Source organism: Halichoerus grypus, chromosome 13, assembly GCF_964656455.1.
Source record: "Halichoerus grypus chromosome 13, mHalGry1.hap1.1, whole genome shotgun sequence".
Lineage (NCBI taxonomy): Eukaryota > Metazoa > Chordata > Mammalia > Carnivora > Phocidae > Halichoerus > Halichoerus grypus.
In genome coordinates, this window is record NC_135724.1 from 2,351,258 (window position 1) to 2,367,500 (window position 16,243).

At 48.5% G+C, this 16,243-nt stretch overlaps 1 protein-coding gene across 1 annotated transcript; it reads right to left on the reverse strand.

The window, feature by feature from the left end:
* Positions 1-451: 451 nt before the first annotated feature.
* On the reverse strand, positions 452-9,389 carry GALR1 (galanin receptor 1). Its single transcript, XM_036093749.2, has 3 exons — positions 8,724-9,389; positions 4,342-4,407; positions 452-769 (listed from the first exon to the last, which is right to left on the reverse strand). The coding sequence occupies exons 1-3, from the start codon at positions 9,387-9,389 to the stop codon at positions 452-454; spliced, it is 1,050 nt and encodes a 349-aa protein (XP_035949642.1).
* Positions 9,390-16,243: the final 6,854 nt, after the last annotated feature.

The window sequence follows — 16,243 nt, forward strand, 5'->3', positions numbered from 1 at the left end:
ATCGTGTGTCCGTGATCATATTTTAAAACACATAGCTTACAACATTACCTATTTTCTTAAAATTGAAGAATTAACACATACATTTTTTTTCTAAGTAAATTTGCTTCAAAATGTAGATTGCCGATATTCCTGACCATATTTATCGGTCCTGATTTCTTTCTTCTGTGAAGACTTGAACATATCTATGGAACTTTATTAAACTTTCATTTCTGTAGAGGCATAACACTTGTTGGCATTTTCTTTTGTTTTGGAAATAAAATTTAGAAATAATCTTTCCTAGAGATTTCCTAAATGGACCAAAGCACTTTTTTTTTTAAACCAAGTGGAATTTAATTAAAATGACATGAATTGTTGGGAACGTAAGAAGGTGCAGCCTTGCTGAGCCCCTCCCTGTGGTTTTGCGTCTGGCCCACGCGTGCGGAAACTCCACAAGCGTGTGCTAACACCCCTCTCACACGTGAGTGCAGTTGGTGGATGGCGGGGTGTCTACTCGACTTCTGTTCTCTTTAATATCATTAAGAGGCAATGCATTGCGAATGTGGCACTTGAATACTTGCTTATAGGCCTTCCTAAAATTCTCAGAGAGAAAAGCGTATATGATGGGGTTCACCGAGGAATTACTGTACGCCAGGCAGTGGGCGGCGATTCTGAAGAGGAAGGAGGCGGGGGTCAGTGGGAAATCCCCAAAGCCAGCCCAGAGATTGATGACGTGGTGCGGCAGCCAGGATATCCCAAAAACCACAACCACCACCAGAAGCGTCTGCGCGGTCTAGAAGAAGAGGAAAACAAAGGAAACATGTCAATTAGAACAGGAGAATAATTTGGAGCTTGGAACACGCTCTAAGATCGCTTTATGTATATTACGATGGAATCAGATACTGAATCCGCTTTAAGTGTTGGCCACGACTTCATATCACAGTTTTGTTCCAAAGTTGTCCGGGATGTGGAATAACTTCATCATGTATGTGAGACGCATGTGGATTACGGGAAGCGTATTCTGGATCATGGGAATACAAATGTGCAGAGACTAAACACTGTGACTTTAAAACCACAGAGCTCTGAGCAGGGCACACGCTGAGACAGTGTCCCCCGAGACGCAGCTCAGGTGAGCGCTCAAAACCTCTCCGAACGGTGGCCTCGACGACCGTGTATTTCTTTACTTCTTCTCGTTGAACTCTGCCAAGTGAAAGACCCCAACACACTGATGCATTCCAGAGAGACATCTCAGATTCTGTCAGGGGGCCAACTAGCCCCATTGTTCGGCTTGCATGTAACCCTTCCCTCGCTGCCCCTAAATCGAAAAGAGCTAAAGGCAAAGGCAGGACCCACGTGCTTCCATTGAGATTTGTGCCAAGCAGGGGATGGAAGAAAGCCATACCTGATTAAGGACCTCAGCACAAGATGAGCCTTCCCTCCAGCTCCCTGTCTGCAGCATGCTTTGTGTGCTTGCCCATCACCTCCTCAGTGGGCTGGGCTTGAGCCTGAGAACCACCTTTTCTGTGTTTCATGGCAGCCCGTTGGGTACATGTTTGAAAAGCAACAACTAGATAGTAATGCTGGGATTGGGTGGAAACTATCTATGGCTTCAAACAAAAGATAGTGGGCTCTTAATATATTTTAAACTAAAATACAACACAATTAGCTGGCTCCTTCCTTAAAAGGTTGTCCTTCCTGCAACATGGTGGCTCAGGAACCAAGCAGGGTCCTGACTGCTGATGGCCTCAGCGGCACCGGGGCAGTGGCGGACGACTGGGAATGTCCTGACTGCTGGCCGTGTGCGGGAAGCAGACCCCATCAGGATCACGGGTCTGGGATGAGAACACTGAGATTTAGAAAGGTCAAGACAGGTGCCTGGTGTTCCAGAGCCGAATGCTAAGTTAGAGTGGGAAGCCCGGTAATGTGATCCCAAACCCATGTTCTGAATGCTCAGACACAGGGAAAGAATAGCTTGCAAAATCTGCCTAGTCACCATCAACCCCATCTCCCACTCTGCGCCCCTCCCTGAGCTCCCGGGAAACCAGAGCGTCAGGGCACTTGGGCGGACAATCAAAGCCTCAGAAGACAGCGGTCACCTGGACCTCCAACAGAACCATGCACGGAAATGTCCCCAGCCCCCTGTGCTCGACTGCTCCAGCTCCCAGGTCACCACCGTCAGGAAAGGGGATCTGGAGGATATGAGAGATGCAGGCTCAGAGCCCCTTGCCTGAAGGTTGGAATCTTCTCTCTCAGACTGAGCCCTGGTTGCTAGAGTTTGTGGAGTGGAAACATGGACGTCCGGAGCACCGGTCCCCAGCACCTTTCCCTGACCTCCCCGCCAGAGCTTTCCCTTCTACACAGAGCAAATCCCGACCAACCAGAATGGACAGATAAGGGGAAGGAGGTTTGGGAGGACTGAAGGAGACGGAAGGAAGAAGGCTGAAGAGCACGGGGACGCTCATTATCAGGTCCTCACATGGAGCGAGGGCAGGATGCAGGAGGTGGTTCCATGGCTAGGACATCCCTGGGAACGTACTGCCTCAAGCCCTGCCCTGCGGCCCCCTCCACCAGCCCCGTGAAAATGAGAACCCCACTGAAGTTGCCGCACCCCCAGGAGGGCAGCAGTGAGCCGCCCATGCCCACAGGACCAACGTTGGCAGCAAACCCACACGCAGCACACATCCATCAGAGACATGCGCTGGATGGCATACACTCCGTAACCAGGTGGAGGCAGAGATGCAGGAGGAGGGTGGGATTTCAGGGCAAGGCCAGGACAAATGCATCAGGAGGGGCAGGACATGACAGGACTGCTCACCATCACAAGGTGCTATGGATTGTGCAGAAGCCTGGGACTCACGCTAGCCATAACCTGGATGTGCAGCCTTAGAAAAATGACATAACCTCCCTGGGCCTCGACACCCTGCCCCGGTGAAATGATTCTGACTGTGCCTCATTCATTCAAATACTTAAAACAGCTCAGGTAAAATCCAACAACAGGTTTTTTATAGGGTGGCAGGATTACATATTAAAGCCGCTTACTGCATGACACACAAAGCAAACAAGAAATTTGCTCACATATATTAACAGATTGTCTGCTATCAATCCACTTATCCATTAGTATATGAGAGATTCCATTCCCAGATGATTTAATCAAAAACAATCGAGACATAATTATACCCACAAATAGAACAGAACACATCATCTTTTCTTTCTAAGACAGAGAGGACATCTCTCTACTTCACCAAATGAATACCCTCTGGATATCCCATTTCATTGCATCTTTCAGGAAGTTTCTACTAAGTGCCAAGCTTAGGACAGAAACAGACCCCAGCAGCTTATTGATAAGATCCAGTCCGTGGGGCAAAGGTAATGTGCGTGAATATGGCATATTTTATATGTGTATGTGTTTGCAGTTCATCCCAAATTTACCTCTCAATTTTTAGTGATTCCCCTGATCTTCTCAGAACCATGAACAAGGCTCTTTTCTTGGTCTCCCCAGAGCATTGAATATGAGAGGACTACAATTTACAATAGATGTCGGGAAAGAACACTTGCGTCCTTGATCATCATAAATATGCTGTGCAAAAAGGTGCTGTGCGATGTTATGACTACCATTTGTGGGTGAAAATGTCTGGCTATATCTCCTCCCTAAACATCTTGTCCAATACTCTTATTCTACTTTCTAAAATCAGAGATTCTATAGGTATCATGTAAGAGTTAGATTAATCCTGATTTGTAACATAGTTTTTCTCAAAATGTGAACTGTAATAAATACCAGGGTGTTAGATGCCTTAATATGACTCGCGAGAAGCTTGTTCAGGATTCACAGGACGAGAAAGACAAAAGTGGGTAGAAGTCCCTTCGGGGCCCCTCCCCCATTTCCCCTGAGGACCAGTGTCAGCACAAGTCAAAGAGGAAGAGAGGACAATGCATCTGATCTTGGGGCTTAGGAGAGAGATTAAAGTAACATCTCTGAAAAGACAGTTAAGCCAGAGCCTCCTAGAATCATATCAACGACGATAAATACACAATAAGATGGTTTTGTGCAAATTATGGACGTCAGGAACTCTACCCTCTGTCCCAATCAACCTAGAACACATCTCCTAAAGAGAATCCAAAAATCTACCTGTTTCCTCACCTCTCCAAACCTCCGTCTAAGTTTTCATGCAGCATCTGGTCACCTGTGACGCCCTCAGAAGCTGACTTCCCATCCCCACCCTGTGCCTCACGGGCAGAGGTCCTTTTCAGATGTCTGTACCAAAGAACCTAAATGCCACAGGCAGTGGTGGATATAAGGATAATTAGGAATAAAAACGAACTAAGCTCTGAAATGTGACATATAGAATATATATTTGTGAATATTACCTTTTTCTTCGATGCTTCTGACTTCTTCGACATGTTCTTCAATTTTTTATGCAAATGATTCAGGACCTGGAAAACACAGACTAATAAAACCGTTTGCCTCTTGCTCACAGTTCCTTGTCTGATTTGCACTGACAATTCTTGACACTCTGACCTGGTAATCACATTACTTATAAAATCATTCAAATTGAAATGCACGTAAGGTGCCAAAGTAATAAGGAATATGAACTGCCAACTGCAACTGTTTAACGTTTAGGAGTATCCAGGGACGGTTGTGGTCACAGCATCTATTTGCAGAGAAACTGGGGTGTGTGGCTCTGGAGTTTTGTCCAGAAAGTGTCACACTGCTACCCATTTATGGGTCCTTACTTGTCTACCTTCCACCTCAGTTTCCCCAAGATTCCACATTTTAACAATCACCAGGTCCCTGCTGTATGTAGGGCGTGATGCCAAATCCTAGAAACGTGGAAAAACCAGAGGTCTCCCTCCAGTGCACCGTCCAGTGGGGAAAGCAAGCAAGTGAGCAAATCAAGATGATGTAATCAGAGTTCTCCAGTGCAGCCGAAGTTTGCTTCAACTTATTCCTTCTGTTTTCCTGTTGTGGGCTCCTTACAGCAAATTCCCACCCACCTGCTTTCCTTGAGTTCTTTATTCTAATTCTACCTACTGTTCCATGAGTTTAGACAACTCACATGTGGGGGACTCAGGCTCTCTGGGGATTTATAGACGGTTTAGCAAGGTTTTACAATTCACATCCCTGTCAGAGGATCTCCTGAGGATACTGGCTCTGTTCATTAGCGAAACTATTTCTGCCTTCTCTTGCCAGTGTGATACTCAGGAGAAAGGATGTGAAACATTTGGGTTATATGTAGGAATTTACAACATAAGCTCAGTCTTACACAACAGAGCCCACCCTGCAGACTTGTACTGGGGTTCATTTTTATATACCATCGGAGTGAACACCTAAGGAAAAATTAGCCTCTGGATGACTAAGGGCTTTGGGTTGTCTGCAGTTAGCCAAATGAGGCTCTGAGAGAACTAGAAACCGCTTTCCAGACACTTTTTTGTTTCCCTCTAGCACCTCAGCATGGAAATAATGCAATCAATTTGGACTCACTGCAAAAGTCTACTGCACTCAGCTAGATGCAGGACTTCTGGAGTGATCAGTTATACCCTAATTAAGAAACTATAGGATTTATTTACCAACTTCATGAGCTCTAAGCAAGTTGAGCAGACATCACGGGGGTGTGAATTTCTGACACCAAATTCTCAGCCCTACCGAACTACTTCTCCCTTCGTACAGTGGCTTAGCATCATCTCCAACAAGACGAGTCTTTCACTTGGTACAGTAACATTTAGGATTGCTTTCAATACATTGACGATAGATTAGTTAACTGTTCTGCCAACAGAAATTAGGGTTCCAGGAACTGAATGTAAGAGAATAACAGAAGAGATTTTGCAGGATCTTGTCTAGGGAGGACGGGCCGTGTGAGTTTCCTTGTTGGCAGCCTCCCCAGCAAGAGACCACAGGAGGACACCGGTCATTGAGGACAAGGGACAAGAAGAGAGAAGAGAGGACAGGCCGCACAACAAAATCAGAAAGGGACATCTGGAGAGGAGGCCAAACAGAAAAGTGAAATATTATCTGCTTCATAATGCTGCCCGAGGGTCTATTCACTCCTTCAACAAACTCAATGCATCACATCTCAGGGACTTCAAGCCACCAGTGGAATGTTGAGTGGTCAACAGAGAAAATACCCATGCATAGTGTTCTTCGCTGTTTCCCTTCAATAGCTCAAACTACGAGCACACATTGATATATTATAATGCATATATTGATATATATTTGATAAGATCTTGCCATCAAAGGTATCATGATGGGTTGTAACTGCATTTCTGTAAAGGATGATGATGGCATGATGGTGTCACTCTGTGGTTCTATACACTTAGCAGTGTGTGGGAGGCATACACTCAAACCTGAGCCAAGGTCACCTTGGGCATCAGATGTCTCTGGGGATGTGGGAGAATTTGGCAGGTGGGCACATGAAGAGTTTACCCTCATGTCAGATAGTGGACGGTCCCAAACAAGAAGTCCCTCCAGGGAAAGAGAGCAAGGGGCCAGCCCCGTGCAAAAAGGAGCACGACAAGCACACACCAGCCCGGGCATTCTGCGTGTTTCTCAGGGCCAGTCAGGCACAAACTTTCTACACGAAGCCATAAGGTTTGGGAAGTAGAAGGCAGCACTCGAATGCAATTCCCTTGTTGAGTTTTAAAAAAATGGAAAAAATGGAATCTCAGATGACTTTTCAGCCATTTGTGATTTTTCATCGTGGCCATCAGTCCTGGGCTTGGAGAAAGAGCTAGTCCTGGACCTAACATTCAAGAAGAATCATTAGTTGGACAGTGTTCCTTAATGATGGAGGCAAAGAAAAGCAGCTGGAAAAAAACACTTAAGCTATTCCTCAAGCCCTGGATTGAATCTGCAAATATTAGCTTGAATGTAAAAGAAATTTCCAGTTATGCTTAAAAGCAAACTATTTCCATGTAAAAAGTATCCCAATGAGCATGCATTTGTTGAATTTTTTTAAACTATTTTGAAACTTTGCCCTACGTGTGAATTTCATAAATTCTCAGATGACAGAAATGTAGCCTAATTTTTTCTAAAATTTTGCCTTGTCATTTCCTTCGAGAACACCTGGAGACTTTTGGGAAGTGAAAGAACAGTATGCTTCAGCTCTACTTCAGGTGATTATGAATTCACCACCAAATATTTTGAGAACACTTGGAGTCCTGAGCTTCATGCCCCTAAGGCCCTCCCTCGGTGACTGGAAACTGCCTTAAAACCCTTCCTGAACCATCTACCAGCTTCATAATCTGGGTCAGTTGCTTTGCTCTTCCCAAACCCTTTCCTGGATGCTCCCGCCCACAGGCTTGTGCAGACTGAGCAAGACAGTTGCTGAGGTTGAGCACTGCACTGGTAGAACCACGTTTTGTTTGTTTTTTTTCCTTTTGCATTTGAAGAAGGCTAAGTGAATAAACCAGCCATTTTGCAAAGAGCTAAACTACAGCTATCTTCCAAATGTCCTATCTTGCCCTATCTCTTCCATGTATCTTTATATATAACCCTTCAATGCAGGCCATTCTTTCAGATAATATCCAAAACTATTACCATTCAAACAGACACAACTCTACATAGATGATATGGGGCAGGGGAAAATAGAAACCAGGGGGCTTATAGTAAACACTTTTGCTGGGAAAAATATGAATTGAATGTAAGTAAGTATTGCTCTCTGTAATCTGGTTACTCATGGCCCTAGAGTCATGGCCTTATCAGAAACAGAAGGAGAGACAGAGAAAGACGAAAATAAAATGCTGGGAATTTCAAAAGTTGGCAGCAGAGATGTTTTCCTCACGGTGATGGTACTCCCAGAATATGTTGGGGAGCTGGGGTTTACCCCCAGGAATCACTGTCACGTGATTAAGCATATATTCTTACTCAAGCACAAACAAGTGTATCCAGAAAGCTGAAGACTGATCAGTATGACAGCTTCAAAATCCACTGTTATTAATGAGAGAGGATGTGAGTCTGCTGAGCTCTGCCAAGATATGTGAAGGGAGGATGGGAGCAATTTTCCTGGTAAGGAGGGAGGGGTAGCTGGGCCAGAAGTGTCAATAATGCAACTCTTGATGGGAGTTAGGGATTTAGGCCTGAATCACTTCATGCTGTCTACACAACCATTCTAAACAGAATTGAAACCCATCCATCCAAAGTTCTCTGGAGACTCAGGTCAAGGTACTGTGAAGAAATATTCTTTTAGCTCTCAGGTTTATCAAGCTGAAGCTTCTGGTAAAATACAGTTCGAAGTGCCTTCGCCAGGAGCAGAGGCTTCAGGGAGCAGGAAGGGGACCCGGGCGACCAGCCGGCGCCCCAGGCAGGGGCAGGGGAGGGGGCGAGGGGCGGCGCTCTGGCTTACCGCGCTCCCGGGGCTCTGCAGTCCTGCAGTCTGAGCCCCAGATTGGATCCGCCGTGCTGGGTGTGGGTGGCTAAAGCTGAGGGCGATTCGGCTGCCAAGGGGACAAACTCAGGGTCCAGGGCTGTGGTGGTGGGAGGCCGAGGGGTGGCGGGACCTCTGGGAAGTGACCTGCAAACTTTCCCCAGCGGCTCCCAGACTCCAAGTAACTTTCCCGCGCACCCTCTCGCACACCATCCACCAGGGGAGGACAAAGGGCTGTGGGGATGGTTCTCAACCCAAGCTGCCCAGAAAACTGGAGCGGGTGAGGGCAAAGGGGCTCCGAGAGGGGCGCGGGGACACAGGAGCTACCCCGAGGCCCCGAGCCCGCCGCCCACCTGAGCCCCCGCCCCTGCCTGTGCCCCGGGCGCCCACCTTGGCAGAGCAGAAGCAAATGAGCAGAAGCGGCAGCAGGTAGCCAAAGACGAAGGTGCACACCACGTAGGCCTTCTTGTGGCCCTGGTTGGGCCACTGCTCCCAGCAGAAGGTCTGATTGCTGACTTCCAAGTGGAAGAGGCTGTAGTGGTAGGCCACGGGCAAGGCCATGGCGATGGACAGCGCCCAGATGAAGCCCAGGCCCAGAAGCGTGTTGCGGGACACCCGCAGGGAGGAGGAGCGCCGCAAGTGCACGATGGCCACGTAGCGGTCCACCGACATCGCGGCCAGGGTGAAGATGCTGACCAGCATGGAGACAGTGAAGAAGTAGTGGGTGAACCTGCAGATGAAGGCGCCCAGCACCCAGGTGGGCAGCGCGTACACCGTGGCCTGGAAGGGGATGCAGAAGAGCAGGTAGGCCAGGTCGGCGATGCTCAGGTTGAGGATGAACAGGTTGGTGGTGCTGCGCCGCTTGCCCGGCTTGCTGCGTGCCAGCACGGTGATCACCAGGCTGTTGCCCAGCACGCCGAACGCGAAGATCAGGCCGAAGAGCACCAGAGTGATGAAGTTCTCAACGTCGATGCCCAAGAGCGGTCTGGGCTCCGGGGCGGGGGGCTTGGGCCCGCTAGCGTTCCCCTCGCTGAGGTTCCCGGCTGCCAGCTCCATGGCCCGCGGGCGCGCGGACGCGGTGGCGGGGGTGCCCTGCTGAGGAAGAAAGCTCGGAGGAGCCAGGGGTCCCGACCCCGAGCACGCAGAGGGCGAGTTTCCGATCCTGCAGCTCCGCGATGGGCACGCACCCTGAGGCTGAGCCTACTGGCACCGGCTTTGTGCGAGGCCGCCTGCGAGGAGCCCAGATCGGGACCTGCCCGGGAATGCGTGGCAGTCCCCAGAGCGCGGGCTTCCCTCTGCCCTCTGCGCGGCCGCCCAGACCCGGGAGGAGGGACCCGCCAGGGCAGCTGCAGGGGTGGAGAGACCCCTCTGCGCCTTACCGGTTGCTGGTCCCTGCGGGCCGGGTCCCTCGTTCCCGGGCGTGGCTTCGGGCTGCACCTGTTGCTCTGAGCCGCTCCCTTCCCGCGTCGCTCCCGGAGCCCCGCCGGCGCGCAGCAGCGCCCGCCGCAGTTGTGGAGAGGGCTGCCCGCACCTCCCCGCCGCCGGCGCCTCGTCCCCCTCCCAGTTTTCGCAGGGATTCCAAGTGATCTGCCGGGGGAGCGCTTTCTGGGCGCTCTCCCGAGGGCTGACAGAGGGGGTGCTCCGGGCCTCTGCTGCAACTGAGACGTGGAAAGCACAGCTGGCTGAAATCCGCGCCCCTGGGGGCCCCTCCAGCCCCCGGAAGTCACAGCGCGCAGAGACTGCAGGAGTCCTCAAGGGATGGGTCGCCGCCCACCTCCTCGCAGGAATCGGACGCGCTCGCTCGCCTCTGGAGGTGCGGACCTGCGTGGGTCCCGCGAGGGCGGCAGCTGCGGGGGCAGCAGGGCCCGGGCGCCGAGCAGAGCCGAGCGCTCCAGCGCGCGGGGCGGGCAGGCGGTGCGCTGCGCAGTCTCCGCATCCGCGGGCGCCGCGCATCTTTCTTGGCTCCTGCGGCGGCTGTCCCTGAGAGCGCTCCCGGCCCCAGGGATTAAACCCCCAGAAATCAGTGACCCGCACTGCAACCTGGAGTTTTGTAAAATCCCTAATCCCACCCCCACCCTTCCCACCGCTAGGGAGGAAATAAACAGGAAAAAACATGAAGGGCCTGTTTGAGTTTTCACTGTAAACGTCTAAAATATTAAAGGTGTGTTCACATCATCCAACTTTAGATCAGTTTTGCTTTGTGTTTCTCACCTGAGCGACATAAACAGAAGTACTGACATGACATATTTGTGAGGTGGAAAAAACATGTTTACACCAAGAAATTGAGCTGAGGATAGCGGTGAGTAAGCATCATCCTGGTGTGTAATCTTGCTAGTTCCCAACTAGAGAGCTGAAATGGATTCATTTCTTTGCAGCGTTGATATGATGTGTCTCTATTCACTTCCAAGATCACGGTGTGTTTCCAGCCCTCTCCAAATGATGACTGAGGGTCCAGTATGTGGCAGACACAGGTCGCAGAACGTTGAGCGGGGTGGGGTGCGCCCTGTGGGTGTGACATGGAGATTACTTGGAGAACAGGCCAAGTGCAGGCACAAGGCTGAGCCTTGGGGAGTGGGGGAAGCAGGTGGTGGGGAATCCTGCTCTCATTCTGCCTCACCTGTCCCCTCTGCCTCGTTTCTAGGAAGAGGTTGAAGCAGTTCACTGAGCATCCACCGCAGAGCAAGTACTTCACCTGCACTCATTGTTTCTTCTAATATCCACACACATTTCCCAGAGGACGAAGTTGAGTTTAAGTAACTTATGTAGCAGAGTATCTTGCTAAATCAAGAAGGCTCTTACCTTCCCTGGAAAGTGCCTCCAAACCTTGTCCATCAGTTGCTTTTCTCCCCAAGGGGTTCTCTGACCTACACGTTGATGGGATCCTGCATTGGGCAGCTCCATTATATTGGAAGTCATTTGTAATCAAATTTGGGAAAGGGATGTTCTTAATTATTATGAACTATTTTCAACATGAAACAAATAAGATGAAATTATAGTGAATACCCATGGTGCCCACCATCCAGGTTAGAATAATTAAAAAAAAAAAATCAATGGAGTTGGAACAGCTTTTATCTACTTTGCAAATCACAACCTCCACCCCCCCCCATCTCCAGGTAACCTAAATGTCTTGTCTGTTAGTCATTTCTTTACATATTTATGGCATATGCATAGGTTCTCACATAATATACTATGAGTTTTTAGTTTATTTTAACATTATATGGTTGGTATGATAGTACTGATTTTTCCCTTAAGGTGTAAATTGCCTGATATTGCTCTAGATACACCACCAGTCTTTGCTACTTATTGGTCTGCTATATTTTTTGCAATCTTCCCGTGTCCTGTGATTTAGGGGGTATCTCTTAGAAATAGCACATAACTGGAATATTTTAAAACCCAATTTTGCAATCTCTATTTTTTAACTAGTGAGTTTAGTCTGTTTACTTCTTTTTGTTATTACTGATCTATGTGGTCTTATTTTTTGTTTTCTGTCTCTGTGCTTCTGCTTCTCCCCCATATTTTAACATCTTTTGGATTGCATTTTAACCTGTCTTTTTTTCCCATCTTAAAATGGGGGGGGAAGGAATATGATCCATTTTTATAATTTTGCTGGTTACCCTTGAGTGCCTGCTACCTGCCAGGAACTATTTTAAGTTCTGGAGTTAGAGCAATGAACAAAGCCAAGCCCCTTCTTTTATGGATTTTAAGTCTTACTATGGAGACAGGACATTAAAAAAGAAACAAAACCATAATATGCCGTATGGTAAATACTCTAAAGGAGAAGAAAACAGGACAAGCGAAAGAGAGCGATAGGAGGGTGGAATCATACAGAGGAATCAGGAAATATGTCTTCAAGAAGCTGACATATTGGCGGGAACCGGGAGGAAGTAAAGCAGAAAGCCTGCGTCTCAGTCAGTGCAGGACGCTATAACAAAATTCTCTAGATCAGGTGACTTACAAAGCGCAGACATTCATCTCAGCTGGGGAAGCTGCAGTCCGAACAGAGCAAGCCGCCTGCAGATTGGGTGTCTGGTCAGGGCCCGCCTTCTGGGTCACAGCCAGAACCATCTCGCTGTGCCCTCAGGGCAGAAGGGGCACCGGGGCTCTGGCTCTGCGGGGCCTCTTACAAGGGCCCTCATCCCATTCATGGGGCTCCACTCTCATGAACTAATCACCTCCCAAAGGGCCCACCTCCATCTGCCATCACATTGGGGGTTAGGTTTCAATATGCGAGTTTTGGGGGACACCTGGGCAGAGCCATAGGATGAGTTATGTCCAGTTACATCCAGTTAAGTAGGAAAGGAAGAGACGTGCCATGTCCAGGCCAGCACAGGGAGAAGCCCACGCACGGTGTCCATGTTCTCTCCTCCTGCCTGTGATGGTGGAGGATGGCCTGCTGCCTGGGGCCAGCCCAGAGGGAAGCCGGCTAGATCCCGACGGATAGGAAAAGTCACCCTTTAGGGAACTGAAGTATCTACCCTTCCCGTGTCGAGTCCCTGTAGTTATTGGAATTGGTTTCTTCTATTACTGAGACCTCATTGACATGTAATGTTACGTTCGCCTCAGGTGTACGACACAATTTCCCATTTCATTGAAAGCTTATTTATGGGCTCAAGTTGCTTAAAAAAACAAAACAAAACAAAACAAAGCAAAAAACTAGTAAGGCTTTTCAGTGTAGAGTCCATGATACTGATAGAAAATAATGTCTGAAAACTGATTTTTAAAAGTGAACTTTAGGGGCGCCTGGGTGGCTCAGTTGTTAAGCATCTGCCTTCGGCTCAGGTCGTGATCCCAGGGTCCTGGGATCGAGCCCCTCATCGGACTCCCTGCTCGGCGGGAAGCCTGCTTCTCCCTCTCCCACTCCCCCTGCTTGTGTTCCCTCTCTTGCTGTGTCTCTCTCTGTCAAATAAATAAATAAAATCTTTTTAAAAAAAAAAAGTGAACTTTAATGCTATATGTATAATAAATATATCAGGGGAGGGCGCCTGGGTGGCTCAGTCGTTAAGCGTCTGCCTTCGGCTCAGGTCATGATCCCAGGGTCCTGGGATCGAGTCCCACATCGGGCTCCCTGCTCGGCGGGAAGCCTGCTTCTCCCTCTCCCACTCCCCCTGCTTGTGTTCCTGCTCTCGCTATCTCTCTCTCTGTCAAATAAATAAATAAAATCTTAAAAAAATAAAAATAAAAAATAAAAAAAAAATAAATATATCAGGGGAGAGAACATTAGAAAAATGCCCCTGAGGAAAGACAGTGAAAAGTTTCATGGGAACGTGAAGAAACAAGCCAAAGTTCCCATATCCACATACGTGCTATTATATGTTCCTCTGTCACAGGGGAATGTCTAGAATTGAATATGTATTTTCATGGGTTTTCACTGTTTGTCTTATGTAATCAAGGGCCACCCTGAAAAATATACCGGGGTTAGATTTATGGGCAATGGACAGAATGATCGCTCGGGCTTTGCACAGCAGGACATGAAGGAAGTGTGCGAACGTGGCTCTCGGTTCTGTAGAAGGCAATGGGATTATCTTCCCAGTGGGAGCTCCATCTGCCCTCCCTGCTTGCGAACCTCCACACTGGGTTCCTACCCAGCCGCCAGCCAGGCACGTGCCCCCGTCACCTCTAACTCCTCGCTCCCCAGCATCCTGGCCCTGCCGCTGGTGGGCGGCTCCAGCCCTGTTAGCTGCTTTCCTGCGACGCACCGTGTTTCTCCGTAATTGTGCGCCTTTGTCCATCTGTCTGAATATCATTTCCCCTTTTGTTCCCCGGGGGAAATTCTCGCTCATTGTTCACGCCCTGGCTACCATGCTCCCTCGTTTCTGGAGTCTTTTTGACCTTCTTCCTTAGGGCAGGTCACCCCTCTTGCTACAATCACAGAAACCCTGCCATTTAGCGCTCTCAAATCACTCAGCCAACACGTAGTAATTTTGTGTGTTGAGGGCTTGCATTTCCCAGGCTGAAAACCCCAGAGTCTCCTCTGGGCAAATATTCAGGTCAGTTCCAGATGATTCCCTCTCCCCTCCATGGAGTGACTCTCAGCTTCTGGAAGTTTCTGGTATCAGCTCCACATCCTGCTCCCTCTGCTGAGAGGCAAACATTGTCCCCTGTGGCCACTGTGGAAACCTCTGGAACCACAGTCACTGCCCTCCTATGTCCTGGACACCCACACTCTGGGCTGCAAGAGTCAGCCAGACTTTCCTCTGGGATTTTGAGGTAACAGTGGCAGGTCCCTGTCCTCTCTGCTCCTGAGCCCCAGCCCAGCCACCTGGGGCTCTCAGCCGGACCATTTCCACTCCACAGGTGGTTTTCTTAACCTTCACACTAGTAGCACACGTTTGGGATCTACCTGTGTCAGTATGGGTGCAGGGGGGTAACGTCCTCTAGAGCGAATGTGCTGGGATCCCATCCTGTAGAAATTTTACGATGTGAATACGTGTTTATCTGCCCAGCATCACTGGCATGTGCTGGAAACAATGTCTTGGCCATTCTGCAGTAATCCTGATTGATCCCTCCATGTCCTCACCCTGCTCTAGAACGAGCATCTGCCCATGCTTGGCTAATCAGAAGATTCCAGAGGCTATGCTTCCTGCGGCATTTGGACCGCAGGACCTATATAAGGTGAGAACTGTCTTTCCTGCCTTGTGAAGTGAACCCCTTGAGACCGCAGATAATATAAAGGAACACAAAGCCCAGGGATGGAGAAAGAGGAGCTCGGACCACGTATCTACAGCTGTTGGATCCAGCCATGCCCAAAGACTTCTCAGTCATATGAGATAATATATTCCTTTTTTTTTTTTTTAAGTAAATTTGAATTCAGTTTCTGCAACCAGAAAAGGCTGAATATAGCATGGCTTCAAGAGAAATGTATATAACACCTCTCAACTACTTAGGTATTTATGCTCAGTTTGAGAAATGAGATATATATGGAAGAGAAGAAAATATAAAAGATGATATAAATTAAATGGATAGATACTTGAAACTAGTTATTTTAGTCTGTTCTCCAGATTAAAATTTTCCAGTCTTTAAATTTTTTATCTTTTTCTCTTTATGCACATTTAAGGTAATCGTTATGTTTACCCTTAAGGTCTCTAAGAAATTAAGGTTCAAAGACTAGCAAGGGGTCACATCACATTTCATTTAAGAAATCATCTATCTGTAAAGAATTTTCCTTCCTGTAATGCATTTGCTCATTCCGCTCATTCATTCATCCACTCACTGAAGGAAATCAGTTACATCATCATACTGGTCCTTCCCCTGGAAATTGAAAGTGGAACATTTATGCCAAGAAAGGATTATTCTCTGTGCAGTTTTTTCTAAAGAAACATTTCTTACTGAATTGTAATAAATATACAAAAACACATGCAGATCATTCATCACAGATCAACAGATTCTCGGAAGTCCTTCCGCCCTTCATCAGAGCTGCTTTCCCGCGCCTCCTGTAAGATGCAGGTCACCATACGGGCGCTGAGAAACCGAAGACAGCAGAGGCCTGGCCTGGAGACCGAGTGCTCCTCCTTCTGCGTCCTGTGACAGAGAGAACGTGCTGGGCACAAGACAGGACGGCCGCCAACGCCCCTCACTCACCTCCTCAAAACCGAGCAAGGTGGTGTCCCCATAACTTGCACCACTGGGAGCCCGTGAGCGGGCGGCTCCCAACTTCCATGCGCCGCCCGGCCGCCGCCACTCGGCTCGTCGCCTGCTACAACTCATGGTTTCTGGCTCATCTTCCTACGCACATGATGGATGCTTTATCTTTACAATATTTGACCCTGCTTGTTCTGCACATGGTTGACTTCTTCATTTTCCTTCTTGAAAGTCAGCTTGAATTCCAATATCTAAAAGGTGCCCTTGATGTCATCTATCCGATTTTATTCATACATTTGTTTCCTTATCCCCTCAATTCCATTCTAAGCTTT

Coding starts and splice junctions, on each gene's coding strand:
- GALR1 (XM_036093749.2), bottom strand. CDS start 9,389: ATGGAGCTGGCAGCCGGGAACCTCAGCGAGGGGAACGCTAGCGGGCCC. Junction 4,408..8,723: donor TTTGCTTCTGCTCTGCCAAG/GTGGGCGCCCGG, acceptor TGTGTTTTCCAG/GTCCTGAATCATTTGCATAA. Junction 770..4,341: donor CAGAAGCATCGAAGAAAAAG/GTAATATTCACA, acceptor CTCTTCTTCTAG/ACCGCGCAGACGCTTCTGGT.